We start from the raw sequence: 17,934 nt of genomic DNA on the forward strand, positions 1-17,934 counted from the left end.
AGGAAATAAAAGCATGAGATCAACAAGTTTTAAAATGACAGGGATTGTGATATTGCCTTGATCTAGACATTAACAGAAAGATCTAGACATTCACAGACAAGAAGGCATTCGTTTTCTCAACTGTCATTTAAAGGACTTTGTTGCATTTATTTTAAGTGTTGCACATCATTCCTTGGGGGCTCTTCTACTTTTCCTTTTAATTTTGTCAATCAGGACAGTAACATTTTATAAGGCTACACCAATTTTACCAATTTTCTAAAGCTATACCAATGGAAACAATTTAAAATCCCATCACACTCGATAGCTTTAGACATTTACCTAGTGTCTTAACTGTCATTACTGTTTGTCTTCCTAGAACATAAGTTTTTTAGGGCATGGGCCACATCTTACCCTACATTATCCAAAAGCATTGCTGGAATACAATATATTAATTTAATAACAGTAATAACCATGAGACTTTTCCTCACAATTCTACACAGAAATCATTACAAATTTTGCAGTTCACCACCCTCTATTGCAGGGGTGGGGAACCTTTTTTCTGCCATGGGCCTGATGGTGGTACGCGGAAGACGGCTGAGTGTCCGCTGCCGAATTCCCCCCCGCCGCCGCCGTGAAACTACGCCGCCGCCGAATTCCCCCCGCTGCCGAATTCCCCCCCGCCGCCAGGGCCAGACCAAATGATTTTGCAGGCCTTATACGGCCCGCGGGCCGGACGTTCCCCACCCCTGTTCTATTGGATAGTTTAGGATAGAAGTCTACAGATTAAAAGTTACATTTTATATGAAGATTTCATTTATAAACAATGTATAAAAGATTAAAATGATTAAAAGATGTTTTACTAAATGACTACTCAATAGTTATAGATTTCCTCAGGTCAAAAGGTTGCTTATAACCATGTATATAACGATCTATAAAACCTTCTGTTGATAGGCTTACCACAATCTGTACATGTTCTGCTTGTGGCTGTAACATGCGTACCAAATCTACTAATCATTTATTAACCTTTTACAAACCATTTTAAAATCAACCCTTAATACTAAATGTGACCAATTAAAATATGGATCTATTGGTAACAGGGAAAAAGGCAAATGGTACATTCATCCACTTGTGTCTTCTTGCTAGGCAAGTCATTGTCAGGATTTAGTGGATCCCAATATGTTGGAGATGGGAAAATGAACCTAGTCCTATTTCTCTGGGGGGAGTGGAATCAGGCTAATTTGTAAGTCGGTAGGTGAAGCAGGATCCTGGGGACCTCAAAATGTGGCACCCCAAGTGATTTATTGGATTGCTTATGCCAGATCCCTGCAACTGGTGACACAACAAGAGCAGGCATAGCCAATAAACCAAGTCCCACAGCCTGAGGCTGGATTCATTGTGTGTGTGCTACATGTTATCTACTGCAGCCTTACATTGGATTATAGCGCTAGCTCCAGTAGACAAGAAGAATGGAAAGCCAATGTATAGTCTTTTGATAAACGATGTGTTAGCCCTAGCAATGGCAATTTAAATATCTACGTAAACCACCGACAGGCTTGAAGGAGGGAGTGAACTGGTGAGCCACCTGTTTCATACTTCAATGTGCATTTGTAAGTAAAAAACTTGAAAACTATGAGTGCATACGGATTTCAGTTTACAAACCAGTCATTTAGTATATTGATTTTATGCTCCTGTGTAGTCTGCAGTAACGTGCACAGAACAAGAACCTTGCAATTCACTTCACTAGGTGAGGCACTTCAGCATCATTGTTGCCTCTATCCAACTGAGAATATTGTCATTGGGTGTTTACCCATATGAGCTGCACCGACCCCCTTTACTTCACAAATCTATAGACAGACCAGAATTCGGAGTTTCGGGGTGGGAAATACCCCATTTATTGGTATGGCTTTGGGCTGCCCTATTAGGCTTAACATAACCTTCCATTTTCTAAAGCAGAGTTGTTAATTTTGTCATTTTTCAGTCATTGGAAAAAGTTGTTCGGGCTCCATTAATTACACTTAGAGAGTCCACCAGATAGGTTCTAATAAGTAGGTATTACTCCCTATCTGAATGAACATTTATCAGCTGGGGTTAACTTAAAGAGAGTAGTGGCTGGGGGGGGTTCGTTGGGGCATTTTTTTTGTTTTTTTTTTGATCCTGTGATCTTTTCCAGATGCCAAGGACATCTCTTGAAGAAGGAGTTCTTTGATTCTATTTAAACAAGTCTATATAAATGCAGGTCATTTTGAGAAAGACATTAACTGAAATATCAGTAAATGTGAGACTCTCAGGTTTGTCATGGGCTATTTCCTTTAAATATTGGTTTTTGCTTTTTTTTTTTTTTTTTTAAATGGTGTGTTTATTTTTTCTTTTATTAGAGGACTTCTGCTTGACAAGTGGTACAGAAAAGCTAACTTTTCTTCAATAAATTATTTCTAAGTAGGGGAGTTTATATTCTGTTAGATAAGTGCAGTTATGACTGACTGGAGTGTGTGCCACTGAGCCCTTTCTATCATTATACCCATGGTTGCATTAGTGAATTACACATACACAAAGCAACAATAAAGCTTAAAATGCAAAACTGGCTGGGTTTTAAAATGTGTGCGGAATAGGATGTTGTGGACCACATGTATGCGTGAGCTCTTCTACTCGTAGTTGGCTACCTTGCTTCCAGTTGTGGAAGTGAGATGTTTGTTCTGGCTTTTGTGTCTCCATGGCTAGAGCCCTGCAAATCTGTGTTTTATATCCGCAGATCATTTTTGCAAATCGCAGATCAGATGCAGATTCAAATTTTGTATCGTTGCAGGGCTCCATCCATGGCAGGCCAATGATTCCACTGAATTGGTTGTGTTGCCAGGATGTGCAAACTTCCAAGGCCCGCACAGTCTTGAAAGCTATCTTCCACTGGGTAGAACTCTGTCACTCCCTGTTATAAAATCCTCTCTGATAGAAAGCCGTGTCTTCTTAGTCTACATTCAATTCTAACATAAATTACCCTTGCTGTTTGATACAGAAATCTCTAGAATGAACATTTTGGAGACTCTTATGCCTTGTATTCATGACAGGCAGAGCAGATGAGAAAATAGGACAACCAGAAAGAGAAAAATGAATAAAGCCAGGTTCTCTTTCCCTTTCCCATTACATTTCTGTGAGCTTTTAGGATTTAGATTTTCTTTTTTCATTTTGAGCAAATATTAGTAGATATGAAAATTCAGGGAGACAGTTTAACTTAAGACCTCAAAATGTTATGGCCCAGAGAGCTACTGTGTCCATTTCCTTCTCTCTGACCACTTACAGCCTGAACCTGAACAATCCAAAGTTTAGAGCATCTGTTCTTGAGCTTTGGCCTGTGGTCTACCTGGGGTCTGAAGAGGCAATGGTAAGCACAGAATAAGATGCGTTCAGAACAGTGCAAAATGCTAGGACCATGTGTACCACTCATATGGTACATTCCCAAGGGGCTACAGGTAGGGAGAGGAGGTGATTCATGAAGGGCGTCCTTTCCTCATGAACTGATCTGCAGAATTTAAATCTTGGAGAACCATTGCTTTAGAGGGATACAAGTTTATTCAAACAGTCCTAGATCTCTCTTGAACACTGAATGCCAGTTACCTCAATGTCCAAGTTCAAGAAAAACTGATTATTTATAGAATCTTACAAAGTTATGTAGCGAATGAAAAATAGCCCCCCAGCTTTTAAAAACATCTGTTACTGTTTAATATCTTCATAATATTAATGATCTCATTAGAAGTTGACATTGTACTGATACTTCAGCACAAGTTTCACCCTGAGAAATGCAGACTAGGAATGAAAGTATTTGATTACTATTTGAATGCATAGCAGAGGTTCTACTACTAAATAAACAAAAAATAATAGAACTCATACTTTAAAACAAATGTCTGCTTCCCCATGAATTCAAAGAGTGAAGCTGAATTCTCAAGGCTAATTCACATCAAACTGTCAATAGTAGTTTTCTATTGGATTATTTATTTATAATAAATATTGTAAAGTCTCAAAATATAATAATTTACTCTTTGTAGTTAGATGTACTGATTAGAATACCTTTTATATTACTCTGCAATTTTCCTCTTCTTATGGTTTTGTAAAGCTAGTATCTAGCACAATTCTTTCATCTGATCATTTGATTGCTTAATGTCCTCATTAATTTGAAGCTGATGAGGTTGATTACAATTACCCATTCTGCCAGATAATTATTCTCTGAAACCCCAATTCTGACCCTTAGTTTTAATTTAAAAGAAAAAAAATTACACAAAATAAAGAATTGAGCAAGAGTGTATATTGACTAATAAGATAAGCTAATGAGATGTAACACCATCATCACCATCAGAGGCAAGTAAAATGAAAAAAGGGGATATTTTTCTTGGTTATAAGGAGGAGGAGAAGCAGAGCTTTTTACCTTCTCGCAGATCTCTGGAAAGCAACATTATTTAACAACTTACCAACAATTATTCCAGGTCTCCTATCCATTTCAACTATATGTGGATGCACTCCTTTATATGCAGCATCACTCACAACCTGGGTGTTTTTTCTCACCCGTTCTGTCACAGGATCATCCATCACTGGAGTAAAACCTCTGCCCTTTGTCTTCTCAAAATCTTCATGATATTTCACCTGCAAGAGAACAGGAATGATTTTTTCCCCAACAGTGACTGATATTAACCCATCTGAATTATGCTAACTCAAACTAGCCAGCACTTTCATAATGAGACATTTTTATTCCTTGGTTTTTGCACCATAATAATATCATAGAAACAAGAGGTGGAAAAGACTTGACAGGTGATCCAGGCCATTTCCTTGATACGATTTCATTACATACTTTCGTTACCATTCTTTTTAAAAACCCACTTTTTTTTTGCTTGCCATTCCATAATGCATTAACTCAAGCTGCTGAGCATCTTCACACAATGATGCTGACCTGTACATCTAACGATGCAAACATCCTGTGATATTAGGATGGCGTTCCTAAGAACATCTTAAAAAGTAATTTAATTCATTAGGAATTTTGCTGACATATGTAGTTTTATATAAAAGATGTATTCCCTCCTTCAACTTTTCTTGTTAAGCACCAGCTGGTTGTATAAACATAGAAAGTATGGGCAATTAAGCAGTTCCTATGCAGCCTGCTTTCCAAAAAGGGACAGAAGAATAGAAAAAATTACATACCAAGCCTTGGAACAAAACTGATATTAGTAAGTGTTATAAAGGCAATAACCCTCGATTATGCATTATTTGATTTTTTAAAAAAGATTCTTAATCAGTAATGTTTTTAATTTGTATGCATACACACACACACACACACTCAACACAATTAATTTCAAGACTCAAGTCACACATATACCAGGAACATGCACAGGCACAGGGCGGTGTGTGTCACCTAATCCAGTCAAATGCTGAGGAATAGCCTGAAGTGTTTTTAAAAAGCCAGACAATCAACTGTTAGAAAACCATTTATTAGTACTGTGAAAATATTCATTACAGTCATATGCAGTTAGCAAATCCCCTCTCCCTTGAATGGCATAAGAGAAAACACAGTTTCCATACTTTAGTACAGTGTTTAATTAGTTACCTAGATTAATGAAGGGTAAAAATGCCAGTGTACAGTCAAGTCTCGTTCCTTAGTATAGTCTAGTTATTTGAGGAATGTACCCTACCATAGAGATGTTGTTTTGTGCTTCTCTGACATGCCTTAGCTCAGGTGTGTCAAGAATCACACTAGGTCTACCTTTCATCTGCTTCTGATCACTGCTGTATCTGACCTGCAACACAGCAAAAATAGCACACATGAAACATTCATTTACATTGAAAGACACTACGAATATGAAGCCTCGCAATAATGTCGTTTCCAAATAATTTTTAATACAAACTTTTTTTTTTTGTTTTCTCCTCCTCCCCAAATGCTGTTTTTGTTGGTTTTTAAAATCTAGGATGCAGATGGCTCAGGGGAATGTTAATTAATGGCCAATGGACACATTCATTCCATCGGCCACTAATTCAAAAAGTCAGTAGTGTCTGAAAGTCAAACTCCTGGACTGTTTAGTGGCCTATGTGAAATGGATCAGGAATAAGTTTTTACTATTCAAAGTGTATATTACAAAAAAAAAATACCACCATCATTGACTCTCTTAAAGGTCTTAGCGCTTGTGCTCAGAACTGAATATGGAGTCAGAACCACCATATCTTCCCTAGTCCATAGATTCCCTAGAAAGCCCATAACTATCTCTTTCCTCCAGCAGGTATAGGGCATGGTGTAAGAAATTCTATGTCACCAAAGCATTGATCTCCTTATACTGGGGAGATCCTCCTGCGGCTGTATATGCCAGTTCTATGCCCAGACTTTGCCAGTAGTGCAGGTGCAAAATGGCTGCATCACATCTGAGAATCATCTTGGTACATTTAGGGAATGAGCATTTGTGTGTTGCAGGTGCAGCAGTCACCATTACTATCTACAATGTTACCTCTTGCCTAATTAATATTGCTGTGGTATTCTATATACAGTACTTAGAATACTGAGTGCCAGGAACATCACAGTAACATTAATTATTTGCAAACATTAATTGTCAAGTTTTTAATACAGCAAATGTAGCTGTTTCTAGTTGGAAAGAGGGAGTCAGTTAGCAGACACTTCTATGTCATTCCAGTAGAGTGGAGTACTTTCACTAATGGACATTCTTATCTTAGTCTTCATTCCTAAATTATAACATGCAGACTGCATGCTAATATATATCATTTTCGATTTATCCATGCATTTACACTCAAAGGCATTTCTCTGAAAGAATGTGCACAAATCTATTATAATATGTTTTTATATTGAGAGGAAAATAAAGTATATTCCCAATTGTTCAGCAGATAAATGAATTTAGTATTCTATGTTTAATAACCCTCGAGCAATCCAGTGTATAAACTAGGGCACAGTCTCTAAACATTTATTAGGTAGTGTTTTTTAAGCAAATGTGCTTTAACAGTGTACAATACAATTTTTCTTGATACCAACATACTTATCTTGAACCTTATAATTACTGCTAGTGTATTTCATTGCAGCTCTGAGCCACTGCTCATTCATATGGCTTAGCATTTATCAAGGCAATTTTGGGAAAACACCATGGAGAGGTCTTTGTGAAAATATGTCAGTTTGCAGAAATAATGATAAAAATAATTAAAACTCCAGAGTGCGTTTTTTGGATAAACAAATTAAGCATCTCAGAACCAGGTGTCTAAATTATATTCGTTTTTATATTTTAAGGGCATCTCATGGCCACTTGGATCCTCAGTTATTGTTCCTTTGTCTCTTACATAGGCTCTCTGACAGACTCAGTTTCCTTTAATTTTTCTCCAATAAACATTATCTAGGTTTCAGGGTGTTCTTAATATCACCTCTTTTCCGACACCTTGTCCTTTACTGCTCTGGATGAAATCCTGACCTCATTGAAGTTAATGAGAGTTTTGCCACTGATGTCTTTGGGATTTCACCCCTTGTATTCTGGTGCTTGGAGCACCCCCTGAAAGTTACTGGTCCGGTTGTTTCTGTCCCTATGCCACTTCGGCTAATTTCCTGCTCTCCAATAGCCTCCTCTGTTGTCTGTTTTTCAAGTCTCTCTGAAGTTTATTCAAATGATCACTCATCCATCTAGCCTCTCACTCAATCACTTAGAAAACTTCATAAAGATCAAAAGTTAATGACTAGTTAAAACCAAAACCAGAAAACCTTGAACATAATGAATTATGAAACCCAAGATAAATATACAGCCTTACTCATCAATATTAAGGGCAATATGATTCCTTTTGGATCTATGACATGGATTAAAACACACCATAACACAACATGGAATGGAAACTCATGTCAAGTTTCCATGCTTTGACTCACAAAAAGCAGAGCTTGCATTGAATTCAGAATTCTTGTTCCTTTTGTCCTTTACTTTAGTGTTTACTTCTGAAGCTTGATAGCAAGAGTCTAAGATTTCTTAAACAGAATCCAGATTGACATATGATGATTTTCTCCTTGTACAGCACTGGTCCCAAGATATCCACTTACATTTTGTTAATAGTAATTATGGGAAGTATAGGTATTTTTGTTGCCCATAGTGGTATGTGCAGTATATATTTTCAAGGATTAAGAATTCACCTTCAAATGGATGATGCAATGGGATGCATTTATCATATCAAATCTAAATTGAAAAGCATACCATTGTTATATTCCTGTAGTGACTGAAAATAAACAGAACAAAAAGATTCAAACAACTTGCCAAGCTGATATTGTCTTGATTCTTCTTGACTCTCTCCATCTCAGGAGTGACACTCAGAGAAGTAGCTTTAGCAGGCTGCCCTTTATAGTGAACCTATTATTTCACAGAACAAAAATGGTACATACTGTTTCAACTAAACTATGTTCACACTGTATTACATTAAAGCATATGATTTAAAAGATCATCCAGGAAACAAATCAAAGGCTAAACTGTATTTGAAATGTATTAAGGCTTATAAAACTTGACTCTTGAAACATAAATAATAAAAATCCATAAGCAAAATTCAAGGTTATGTACTTGTGTGTATGTGCACACAGAGACACTGTGTGCACCAATTAATAACTTCACATTTACCGTACTAATGTTTACCATACTAATGGTACTCCCTCCACTTAGGATAGAATACACCACAAATACTGCTGTAAATTCAATTAGAGCAAGTGGTAAGTTTCAAGATTTTAATGGCACTCACCGTATTAAAAACAAAAACAAAAAACAAAACAAAAACCCAGAGATCGCATAAAGGATACATCCATGTTACAAATTTTATGCACTATTTCCAGTGCTGATTATCCAGGGGTGACAGAGTATACAGTGGAGTATGTGAGAGAGCACAGGGGAACAGAGAGAATTAAAATCAATTGTCAAAATCTCATGTTTATTTAAATGCATTTTGCATTTTTTTTTAATTAAAGGAAGTACACTCTAAAGATAATGCATTAAACAAATATATGTGTTTTACCAATATTCCAAAAGAGTAAAGAGGCTGACTTGGGAAACTATAAGCCAGTTAGCCTGATTTTGATCCTGGGCAAAATCATGGCGAAGATAACGTGGGACACAATCAGTAAAGAATTAAAAGATGATAGGATAATTAATGCCAATCAATGTATTTTATGGAAAACAGTCTTGCCAAACAAACTTCTTTTTTTTTTTTAATAAGATCACAAGTTTGGTTGATAAAGATAAGTGTGTTGATATAATATACTTAAACTTCTATAAGGCATGTGACTTAGTTCTGGAAGACATTCTGATAAAAAACCTATATAGCCAATATTAAATGAATTAAAAACTGATTAACTGAGAGATCACAAAAATAATTGTAAATGGAGATTCATCATCCAATAGGGGTGTTTCTAGTGGGAATCTGAAGGGATCTGTTCTTGGCCCAATGCTATTCAATACTTTTATCCATGATCTGGAAGAAAATATCAAATCATTACCAATAAAATTTGCAGATTACATAAAAATGGTAGAATGGCGAACAATGATGTGGACAGCTCAGCTGTACAGACTGACCTAGATCATTTGGTAAGATGAGCTCATTTGAACAATGTTCATTTTAACACAAACAAATACATGGTCATACATTTAGGAACAAAGTGTGCTCAATATGTGGGGGCTGTATATTGGAAAGCAGATACTCTGAAAATGATGGTAGATAACCAGCTGAACATGAGCTCCCAGTGCTATGCTGTAGTGAAGTGGCATTGATTTTTCAATATATAAGCAGGGGGAAGTCAAATTGGATTAGGGGGGAGGTTTACTTCTGTATACAGTGTTAAGACCATTACTGGAATACTGTGTCTGGTGCTCACACTTCAAAAAGCATGTTGAAAACCTGAAAAGGATTCAGAAAAGTGCTACAGGAATGATTAGAGGTCTGGAAATCATATATTATAATGAGCAACTAAAGAAGATAACCTTTTCTTCGATAAACTAAATAGATTTAAGAAGTGACTTGATGAGTACTTGCACACTAGGAAGAGATTTCTGATAATAGACAGCTCTTTAATCTAAAAGAAAAAGTATAATGAGATCTAATGGCTGGAAGATGAAGCTAGACATATTCAGACACAATAAGGCACTTTACCTCGCACTCCCTTTGGGAGCCCAGCTGAGCAGGGTGGACAGGGTTTCTTGGAAGAGAGATCAGAAAGAATGAGGATAGTGCTTCAAGAGTGCAAGAATGGAGAAGTGTGCTCACTAAATGCCTTGCTTTCTTACACATCTTTCTGCCCATCAGTAGGATTTTGAGGTGATCTTTTTTGTCATAGGACATCGGTTTTGGGGGGGCGTGGAAGGGGGACGAGGGAGGGATTAATTGGAGCCCACATTTAATTGTAGCCAGTTATGGCCAGAGAAACATGAAGAGGACTATATTAGTCAGATTTACGACCTGAAAGAGGGGGAATAGCTTTGGTTGTAATAATATTTTGTTTAATAAAATTGTGGTCATTGGTTTAACTCAGACACCTGTATCAAGTTTTATTTCCTGAATCATGCAATGGTCTTGTTAATAGATCCTTAAGCAACTGTTATTCTGGAGGTTTCTATTTATATATATGTGTGTGTGTATATATATATATATATATATATATATTTCTTTTTGAGTATATGCTCAACTAAGAAAAAGAAACATCTTTGTGGAGACTTGTTTTTTAAGAAATCTCTAGATCATGTGATTATGTAAGGAAAAAATTAAAGCAACTTCCCAAGCTGACAATTGCTTGATTCTTCTTGACTCTTTCCATCTCAGGGGTGACAGTCACAGGCGTAGCTTTGCAAAGCTGCTCTTTGTATTGAACCTGGTAAAAAGGGTATTAGAAATTATACAGAGAGCTCCAAGCAACAAAAGTATTGCACTTTTAAAAAAGAGATTAAAGAATAATGTAAATGCAAGTTATTAAAAAATATCATTCATTAATGAACACACACTTCTATCCATATGGTACCTAATACTCAACCTTTTGCAAATTCTCAAATTCACACATCAAGTTTATAATGCTGTTTTGATTCGAGTAGGTAATTACTATTAATGTTAATCAAAGCTCATCACTGAGGAAAGATTATATAGTTAAGTAGTTAAATAGCCTTTCTGACAAAGTAGAATTAAGGCAAACATCATAAATTTATCTATTTAGCACCAAGACATTTAATAGACAGAGAAAATACAGTATAATGAAAGTAATAACTAAGGGTCGCAAATTGCTAATATTCTTCTGGTTTTCCTTAACTCTCCTTAGTTCTTGGGGATGGGAAATTGCTATGGCATGCTTCATTTCTTCTTTGTATTTTATCTGAACAGATACTAAAAAAAAAGTTACTATCTTAAAGCAGACCTAGAAAAGCACAATACACATTTTGTACTCCTTCTCCGATGCCTAATGCACAGTTGGACCTTACTTATAGACTGGAACTCCAAAACCATTAATCATCATCATGTTTATTATTTTTCTAACCAGTAATCATTCAGATTCCTGGTCCACTTGTGTGGAATCAAGTCTTGCTGGACCCAGCACAGGGTTCATGTGGCAGTCCTGGACTGTTTGGCCATGTGTAGTGTGGAAGATGTACCCCATGATATTGGCTAGTTTGAAGGTTGCTTTCTGTAGGGTGCCCCATGTTGAGGGTGGTGGAACTGGTCGCATCCCCTACAAATTACCAGCATGTAACAAGATCACTACCTGAGAGCACAGGGAGAAGCCTCCCACAGTCTGCCATTAGCTGGTTAGAATGGCACCCAATAGGTCATTTAAGCCAATTACTGATATGTGTAATGGGATTGTGACGTTACACGGTGTAGTGTGGGGGTGTGGCCTCCCTCCGAGATTGACAGGGACGGATGTCCACAGACCCCTATACACAGTTATAATGATGTCAGACATCACATTAAGAATACATGAGTTTATTTTTTCATGGTGCCTTGTGGAGTATATTGGTTTGATAGCTGCTATGGCACAAAGGCAGTATCTCAGTATCTACTCATGATATATTTTTTCTTTTGTTGAGTATGGAATGGACTTTTACTTTTATATGACATTTGTCATCATTCATATCTGTCAGCAGGCTTGGCAGTGAAGACACTGAATTCCTCTCCAAATCCAGATACAAGTTCAGAATATAAAGAGGGAGGTTCTGACTGGTGAATCCCCAAATAGAGTAGAAGACTGCCATGTCTAGTGCAGGTCCAAGGCAGGACCCTTTATGAAAGAGCACTCCCTCCCTATTGTATTCTCTTTGTGGGGAATGCCAACCTCTGGTTTTTGATGAAGTATTAGTAATGCCTTTTAAGATGATATAGTCCGATTGCTGGTGCTAATGTTATTTCCAACTATTGCATGCCACTATAATTCTATCTCTTGTGAATTACTGTATGCTGAGATATAATGACAGCAATGATTCAGAGTGTATATAAAACTAGAAGTACTTTCTGAATTTATATATATGTCAAACCTGAAAAGGAGAGGTAGTGTGGTGTAGTGAATGAAATACTAGAGTGGAAATCAGGACTCGGTATTCTTGGTTTTACCACTGCCCTGCTGTGTGATTTTGGACAAGTTAATTAATCTCTCTCTGCCTCTATTTTCTCTCTCTTCCTTTGTCTGTCTTGTCTGCTTAAACTGTAAACTCTTCAGAGTGGGGCTGTCTGGTACTATATATTTGTCCAGTGGGCACAATGGGCTCCCAAACTCTGGTGCAATTGTAATATAAATAATAATAAAGGATTCTCTCACCGTTTATAGCAGCATGAAGTGTGTTCTTGAAATATTCAATGGTAATAGAACAGCAAACTTCACAAGAAACACTCAATTATGTGTTGATGTTACATCGTAGTTGACAATGATTCTCATTAGCAAGAAAAGAGAGTATCAAAATATCAAGCATTAGGGTATAGCAAAAATAAAAAGCCATTTCTTTGCTTTAAATGTATATTACACACAAAAATACTATGTTAAAAGAATATTATTTAGATTGCAAAGTCAAAAGCTAGGAAATTCCAGAACTAAGGATACCTGCATATATATTATGATACAGTTTTAAATTACATGATCATATGCTATTTTTTCTACAGGACCCAGGCTTCATTAGTGAGCACCTACTCAATATTTTCTTTTATTCTCTCTGTTCAATCTGTGACCCCATGCCTTCCTTACTGCCCAGTATTCAAACTCTACTCTGAAGACAGAATTATTCATTTTCTCATGGGCTTTTCTATGGTGCTCATTACTATAATATCCAAGTGCTTAATCCAACAAAAATTAAATGTATTTATTTTCATAATATGAGATTATTCCCACTTTGCAGATGAGGAGCTGAGACAAAGAGAGATTAATGGTCAAAAGTGTCCACCAAATTTGGGTGCTTTATTTGAGACACCCAAGACCTGATTTTTCAGAGCTCATAGTATTATAGCAAACTTAATATGTTCAAAGCAGAGGTCCCATTGACTTCAACTGCAGCTGTAAGTGCTCAGCACTTCTGCAAATCAGAAGTGAAGGCCTCAAGTCAGGTACCCCAAAAATGAGGAACAAATGCATAGTGACCACCTGTGAAAAGTTTGGTTTAAGTGACTTGACTAGCATCACACAGGAACTCTGTGGCAGAGGCAGGGATAAAATCCAGTTCTCCAGAGCAGTAGTCAACTGCCTTAAGCAGGAGATTGTCCTTTCACTTCCTGCAATCCCCTGCCTCATTCACCACAGAGCCTCCAGCTTCTGCCCAAATGAAACAGTGGTCTACAGATAATAGCCTCCTTCATTAAACAACTCCGATTCATTCCTAGCATAGGTCCATCCTATGTACTGAATTAAGGCAAGTGTCCTGTGAAAAGCAGTATATGAGCAAGTAATTAATTATAGCTGTATTATAATGCATACATACAAGAGGGCAATTTTAAGGTTGCACAGGCAACCTTAATTCTGTAGCCTCTTAAATTTTTGAGTGCTTCACTTTGCAACTTTGATCATATTTACATAGTCTTTTTGTATGCAATTTTCTAGGTGTTAAAAAAACCGCAAACTGAAAAAATGGAAATTCTATCATAGGGCATCATATTGTCACCTACTTGGGTCACCAGCAGGTTTGGAACTTTCAGATCGATGCACGGACCTCTACTTCTTGAGTTAACTCAGTAAATGATAACAGTAGTAGGTTGTAATCTTGTATGTGGACCAGCATTAGAGGGGAATGAAGTCTTTTGCCAAAAGGTTTCACAGATATTAGCTGACATTAGAGGAATGGTGAGATTCAGGAATCTTATGTTCCATTCCAGGCTTGAGAGAGAAGTGTGCTCTCATCAACACAGAATCATCTGTCTGTTCCTTCCATGTTTGACCCCTTCTTCCCCTTCCCAGCCCTGTCTCTTCTCCACGTCTGGCTCCCCTTCCCAGTCTCTTCACTCAGCCAGTCCCAGTCTCCACTCATCAAGCCTCTCATGCTAGGCCCAGTCTCCTGGCCCATCCAGTCCTATTCTTGCCCCCACCAGTCCCAGTCTTTAGAACTGCTGCCAGTCCCGGTCTTCTTGCCCAGCCATTCCCATTTTCTCCTATGGATATTCTCTCACTGGCTCATTGTCCCCATTTTTCTTGCCCAGCCAGATCCAGTTCTCCTCCCTAATCCTCATCCAATCTGTCTCTGATATCCTGATATCTCTCATACCCACACCATGTTTCCCATTCCCACTTGTTCTCAGTCCCAGTCTTCCTCCCTGTGCTCTTCATCCAATCTCAGTGTCCCCATATACCCAGCTTCTTGACTCAGTTTCTTTGCATAGCCAGTCCCAGTTCTCCCCCTGTACACTGACTCCTTGTTAGATCAGTCTTCCCTTCCCTCCCCGCCTCCTTCCTCCAGTTCCCAGACCCAGTCTCCCCTGGCTTCTCATCCAGTCTCAGTCTCCCACCCCAACTCCTTGGCTCCAGCCTCCTTGCTTCCCCCATTTTCCTCTCTGGCTCCCAGCACCAGTTTCCTTGCCCACCAGTCCCAATCTCCTTTGCCTTCCAGTCCTAGTGTTCTCCACCTCCATCAGCCTCCAGTCCCAGTCTCTCCCACACTCCCAGACTGCTTGTCCCAATCTACACCCCCACTCCAGGTTAGCTCTTGTGCCCCCTACATTTAATTCAGGCATCTTTCTCCTTTGTAATTCCTAGGCCCTGCAGGGCGGCATTGAGAGCACAGGAGAGACAGGATTCTTTCTCTCAGGTTTGGTGCCCAGACCCAGTATAGCCCTAAGCACCCAGGAATTGCAATTACAGGGAAAGTTTGGCTCATCTCCCTGCAATCCCAATCTGGAGCATGTTCAATGCAGCAGGAATCTTTGGGGAATTAAGATGGGATGCTCTAGCAAATCTCCACTGAATATGTGAAAACTGGAATTTTTCAGAAGCTTGATCAAATTTGGGCAGATTGTCATAGATATGGTGAAAATCATGTCTTTGAAAAAAGGTCACTTCCTGCCAACTTTCAAATCCCTGTTCCAAAGCATGGGAGCACTAGAAAATCTTAAAGAAAAAGTCACCAGATGTTTATAACATACACAAAAGAATGTATTTTTCCCTAGCCTCATTCTTGGAAACAGCTTAACCATCATTAGCATTTTTTTCCAAATATTTACTGCTCAAAATCCAAACAAAATCTCAGTGATCTATTTGGAACTCCTCGGTTTAGTTTCAGTTACAATCCAAGGTGCTAGTGATCATTTTGAAACCCTAGCTGGTCTGAAACCTGGTTATTTAAGATTCTGTTGCCTTCCCGGTATCTCACAACAGGTGAGGTTAACTGAGTCATCTTGGCTGTCACTGACTTAGTTTTTCATATCTGGAAACAAGCCACTCTCAGCCTTGACACCAATATCTTTCTTTTAGGAATGACTTTGATGAACTTTCAGAACATGACACATGGCTTTTCAGTTGCGTCAGGTTTTTATTTGAACTTTATTTTTTTCTTGTTTTATTTTCTGGTTTGCTGGTATTTTTTGCACTGGCTGGATGTTTTAAAGCAATGTTTTACAAAGGGCTGCACATTTTTTAAAATAAGTTTTGATTTCTTCCAGCTAAATTCAGAGATAATGTGTAAGGTTCAAGTCTAATGGAGTCAAATTGGTTTATTTCACACTTTCTTTTGGTCTCTTGTCTTTTAAGTTTCACTATTGTAGATCCTGTTTAGGCCCTTTACTGGCACATAATCTGCAATACTCTTTATCACCTTTGAATTTGGTCCTGTATGTTTTTAATAATTATTGTACATGCCTATGTACTTTGTTATAGGCACTACATAACACAAAATAAACAAATAAGTTTCCCTGTGTTGCAGCATGACTGATTTCATTATGGCGAAACTATCACTGAAAGAGGGGTGTCAAGTCATACATCAATACTGTGTTTAATTAAATACCCACATTAATGAATGATAAAGCCTTCAGTGTAAAATGTTGTCCCTTAATGTATGCTAATCAGGATAAGAGTCTGATAATTTTACCAGATCATTGAAATGTTTAGTGTTTCTCTGATACGCCTTGGTTCAGGTGTGACTAGACTCACACTAGATCTGTCTTTCATCTGCTTCTGGTGACTGCTGTACTTGACATGTAAAATAACAGGAACACAGCACATTAATTTTTTAGTTTTCTATCGGAAATGCTACATGAAATACTACACTGAGGAAGTAAATGATTCAGATGACTGGCAATAGGACAAGAAAGCTTTCGTTTCTAGGTCACTGGGTCAAATTTGGCTCTGGAAGATAGAGAGAATCACTTTTCTGTAGGCAACAAACAGTGCTCCCTAATCAAAAACAGTATTTTTGCATACTGAAACAGAAAGCTGAACTTGTTGCATGAGATGGCTTGCATCAGAATCTTTACTACATGAATCAAAATCACATTGAGATGAGAAGTCACGAGACAGATGAGGAAAAAAAGTCACAGGAAAATATAAATTTTCCAAAAATAAATGAAAATTGCCTACCTGTTCTTAGCTTTCTATGTAATGTAGTATTTGATGTCACATACTATACCAGTATAACAGGGTCAACTGTATGCACAATAATTCACCATAGGTTGGCACGTAAGGCCTTTCCCAGAAACCAATAGCCCACTGGTCATCGTAATCCTTGTAAAATGTATGTACAGATAATAATTAAGAAATTATGTATTTATACTAGAAATTATGTTCTTAAAGCCTTGAAATTAAAGGCAGATGACCAGGATGTGACATGCCTCAGACAAGTTCAGTTCAGGCAGGGTATATTAGAAGCTTATCTCTTTGACTGGTCATTATGTATTGTGCATCTCATGATGTAAGTCTATGTGCATACTGAGCCACCAGTGAATCAAAACAGCAAAATCAACAAGAGATCACAAAATCTACAGGAAGTAACATACCGCAGGAGTTCATTCATACAATCAAAGGGCTGTTTTGACATACCAGGGGTTGCAAAGAACTACACAGTGCACTTTACCTAGGAGACAAGCTGGCAGCATGTTTTGTCTCATGAAAAAAGGATCATGGCCAGGCCTGGCTGAAAAATACTGGAAGAACTTTGGGGTGAGCTTTGTTCTATATCACATGAAAGTACCTAGTTATAGAAGTCTAGGTTCTAGAATGCATGTTATGATTTTGTTTTATATGTAACCATTTGTTTCCAATATTTCTATTGCTGTCGTTTGAATCTCGTCTCTTTGTGAAATAAACTTTTGCTTGTTTTCACTATAAACATATTTAGGTGCCGTGTGTTAAACAGAGCAGTGATCTGAGGTGAAGCAAGTAAGCTGGAATGTACTGCTTCTTCAGGGGCAGCAAATCAGTGAATATTGTGAATGTCCAGTGGACCAGGGGCTGGACACTCCAGGGAGACGCTCGGGGGGGTTGGAGGGTGCCTACCACTTCCTACGAGGGGACAGCGAGGCCTGCAAGGAGAG

At 37.9% G+C, this 17,934-nt stretch overlaps 1 protein-coding gene across 13 annotated transcripts in view; it reads right to left on the reverse strand.

Annotated features, from left to right (window-relative positions):
* Window positions 1–17,934, reverse strand: part of NEBL (nebulette) — a 382,486-nt gene that overhangs the window by 36,314 nt on the left and 328,238 nt on the right. For 9 of the 13 annotated variants that reach the window (XR_010922369.1, XM_067562341.1, XM_067562340.1 and 6 more), the window contains 4 exons: window positions 10,732–10,825; window positions 8,238–8,329; window positions 5,649–5,753; window positions 4,437–4,608 (listed from right to left, as the gene is read on the reverse strand). Coding sequence is in view for 12 of the 13 variants with exons in the window: in XM_067562341.1 (XP_067418442.1) it covers window positions 4,437–4,608; window positions 5,649–5,753; window positions 8,238–8,329; window positions 10,732–10,825 (463 nt within the window). In the remaining variant the exon portion in view is untranslated. The remainder of the gene's footprint in view (window positions 1–4,436; window positions 4,609–5,648; window positions 5,754–8,237; window positions 8,330–10,731; window positions 10,826–17,934) is intronic. The other 4 variants (XM_067562349.1, XM_067562348.1, XM_067562347.1 and 1 more) reach the window with 3 other exon arrangements.

Source organism: Emydura macquarii, unplaced genomic scaffold, assembly GCF_026122565.2.
Source record: "Emydura macquarii macquarii isolate MOO-44397 ecotype Brisbane River unplaced genomic scaffold, CSIRO-AGI_Emac_v2 contig_2422, whole genome shotgun sequence".
Lineage (NCBI taxonomy): Eukaryota > Metazoa > Chordata > Testudines > Chelidae > Emydura > Emydura macquarii.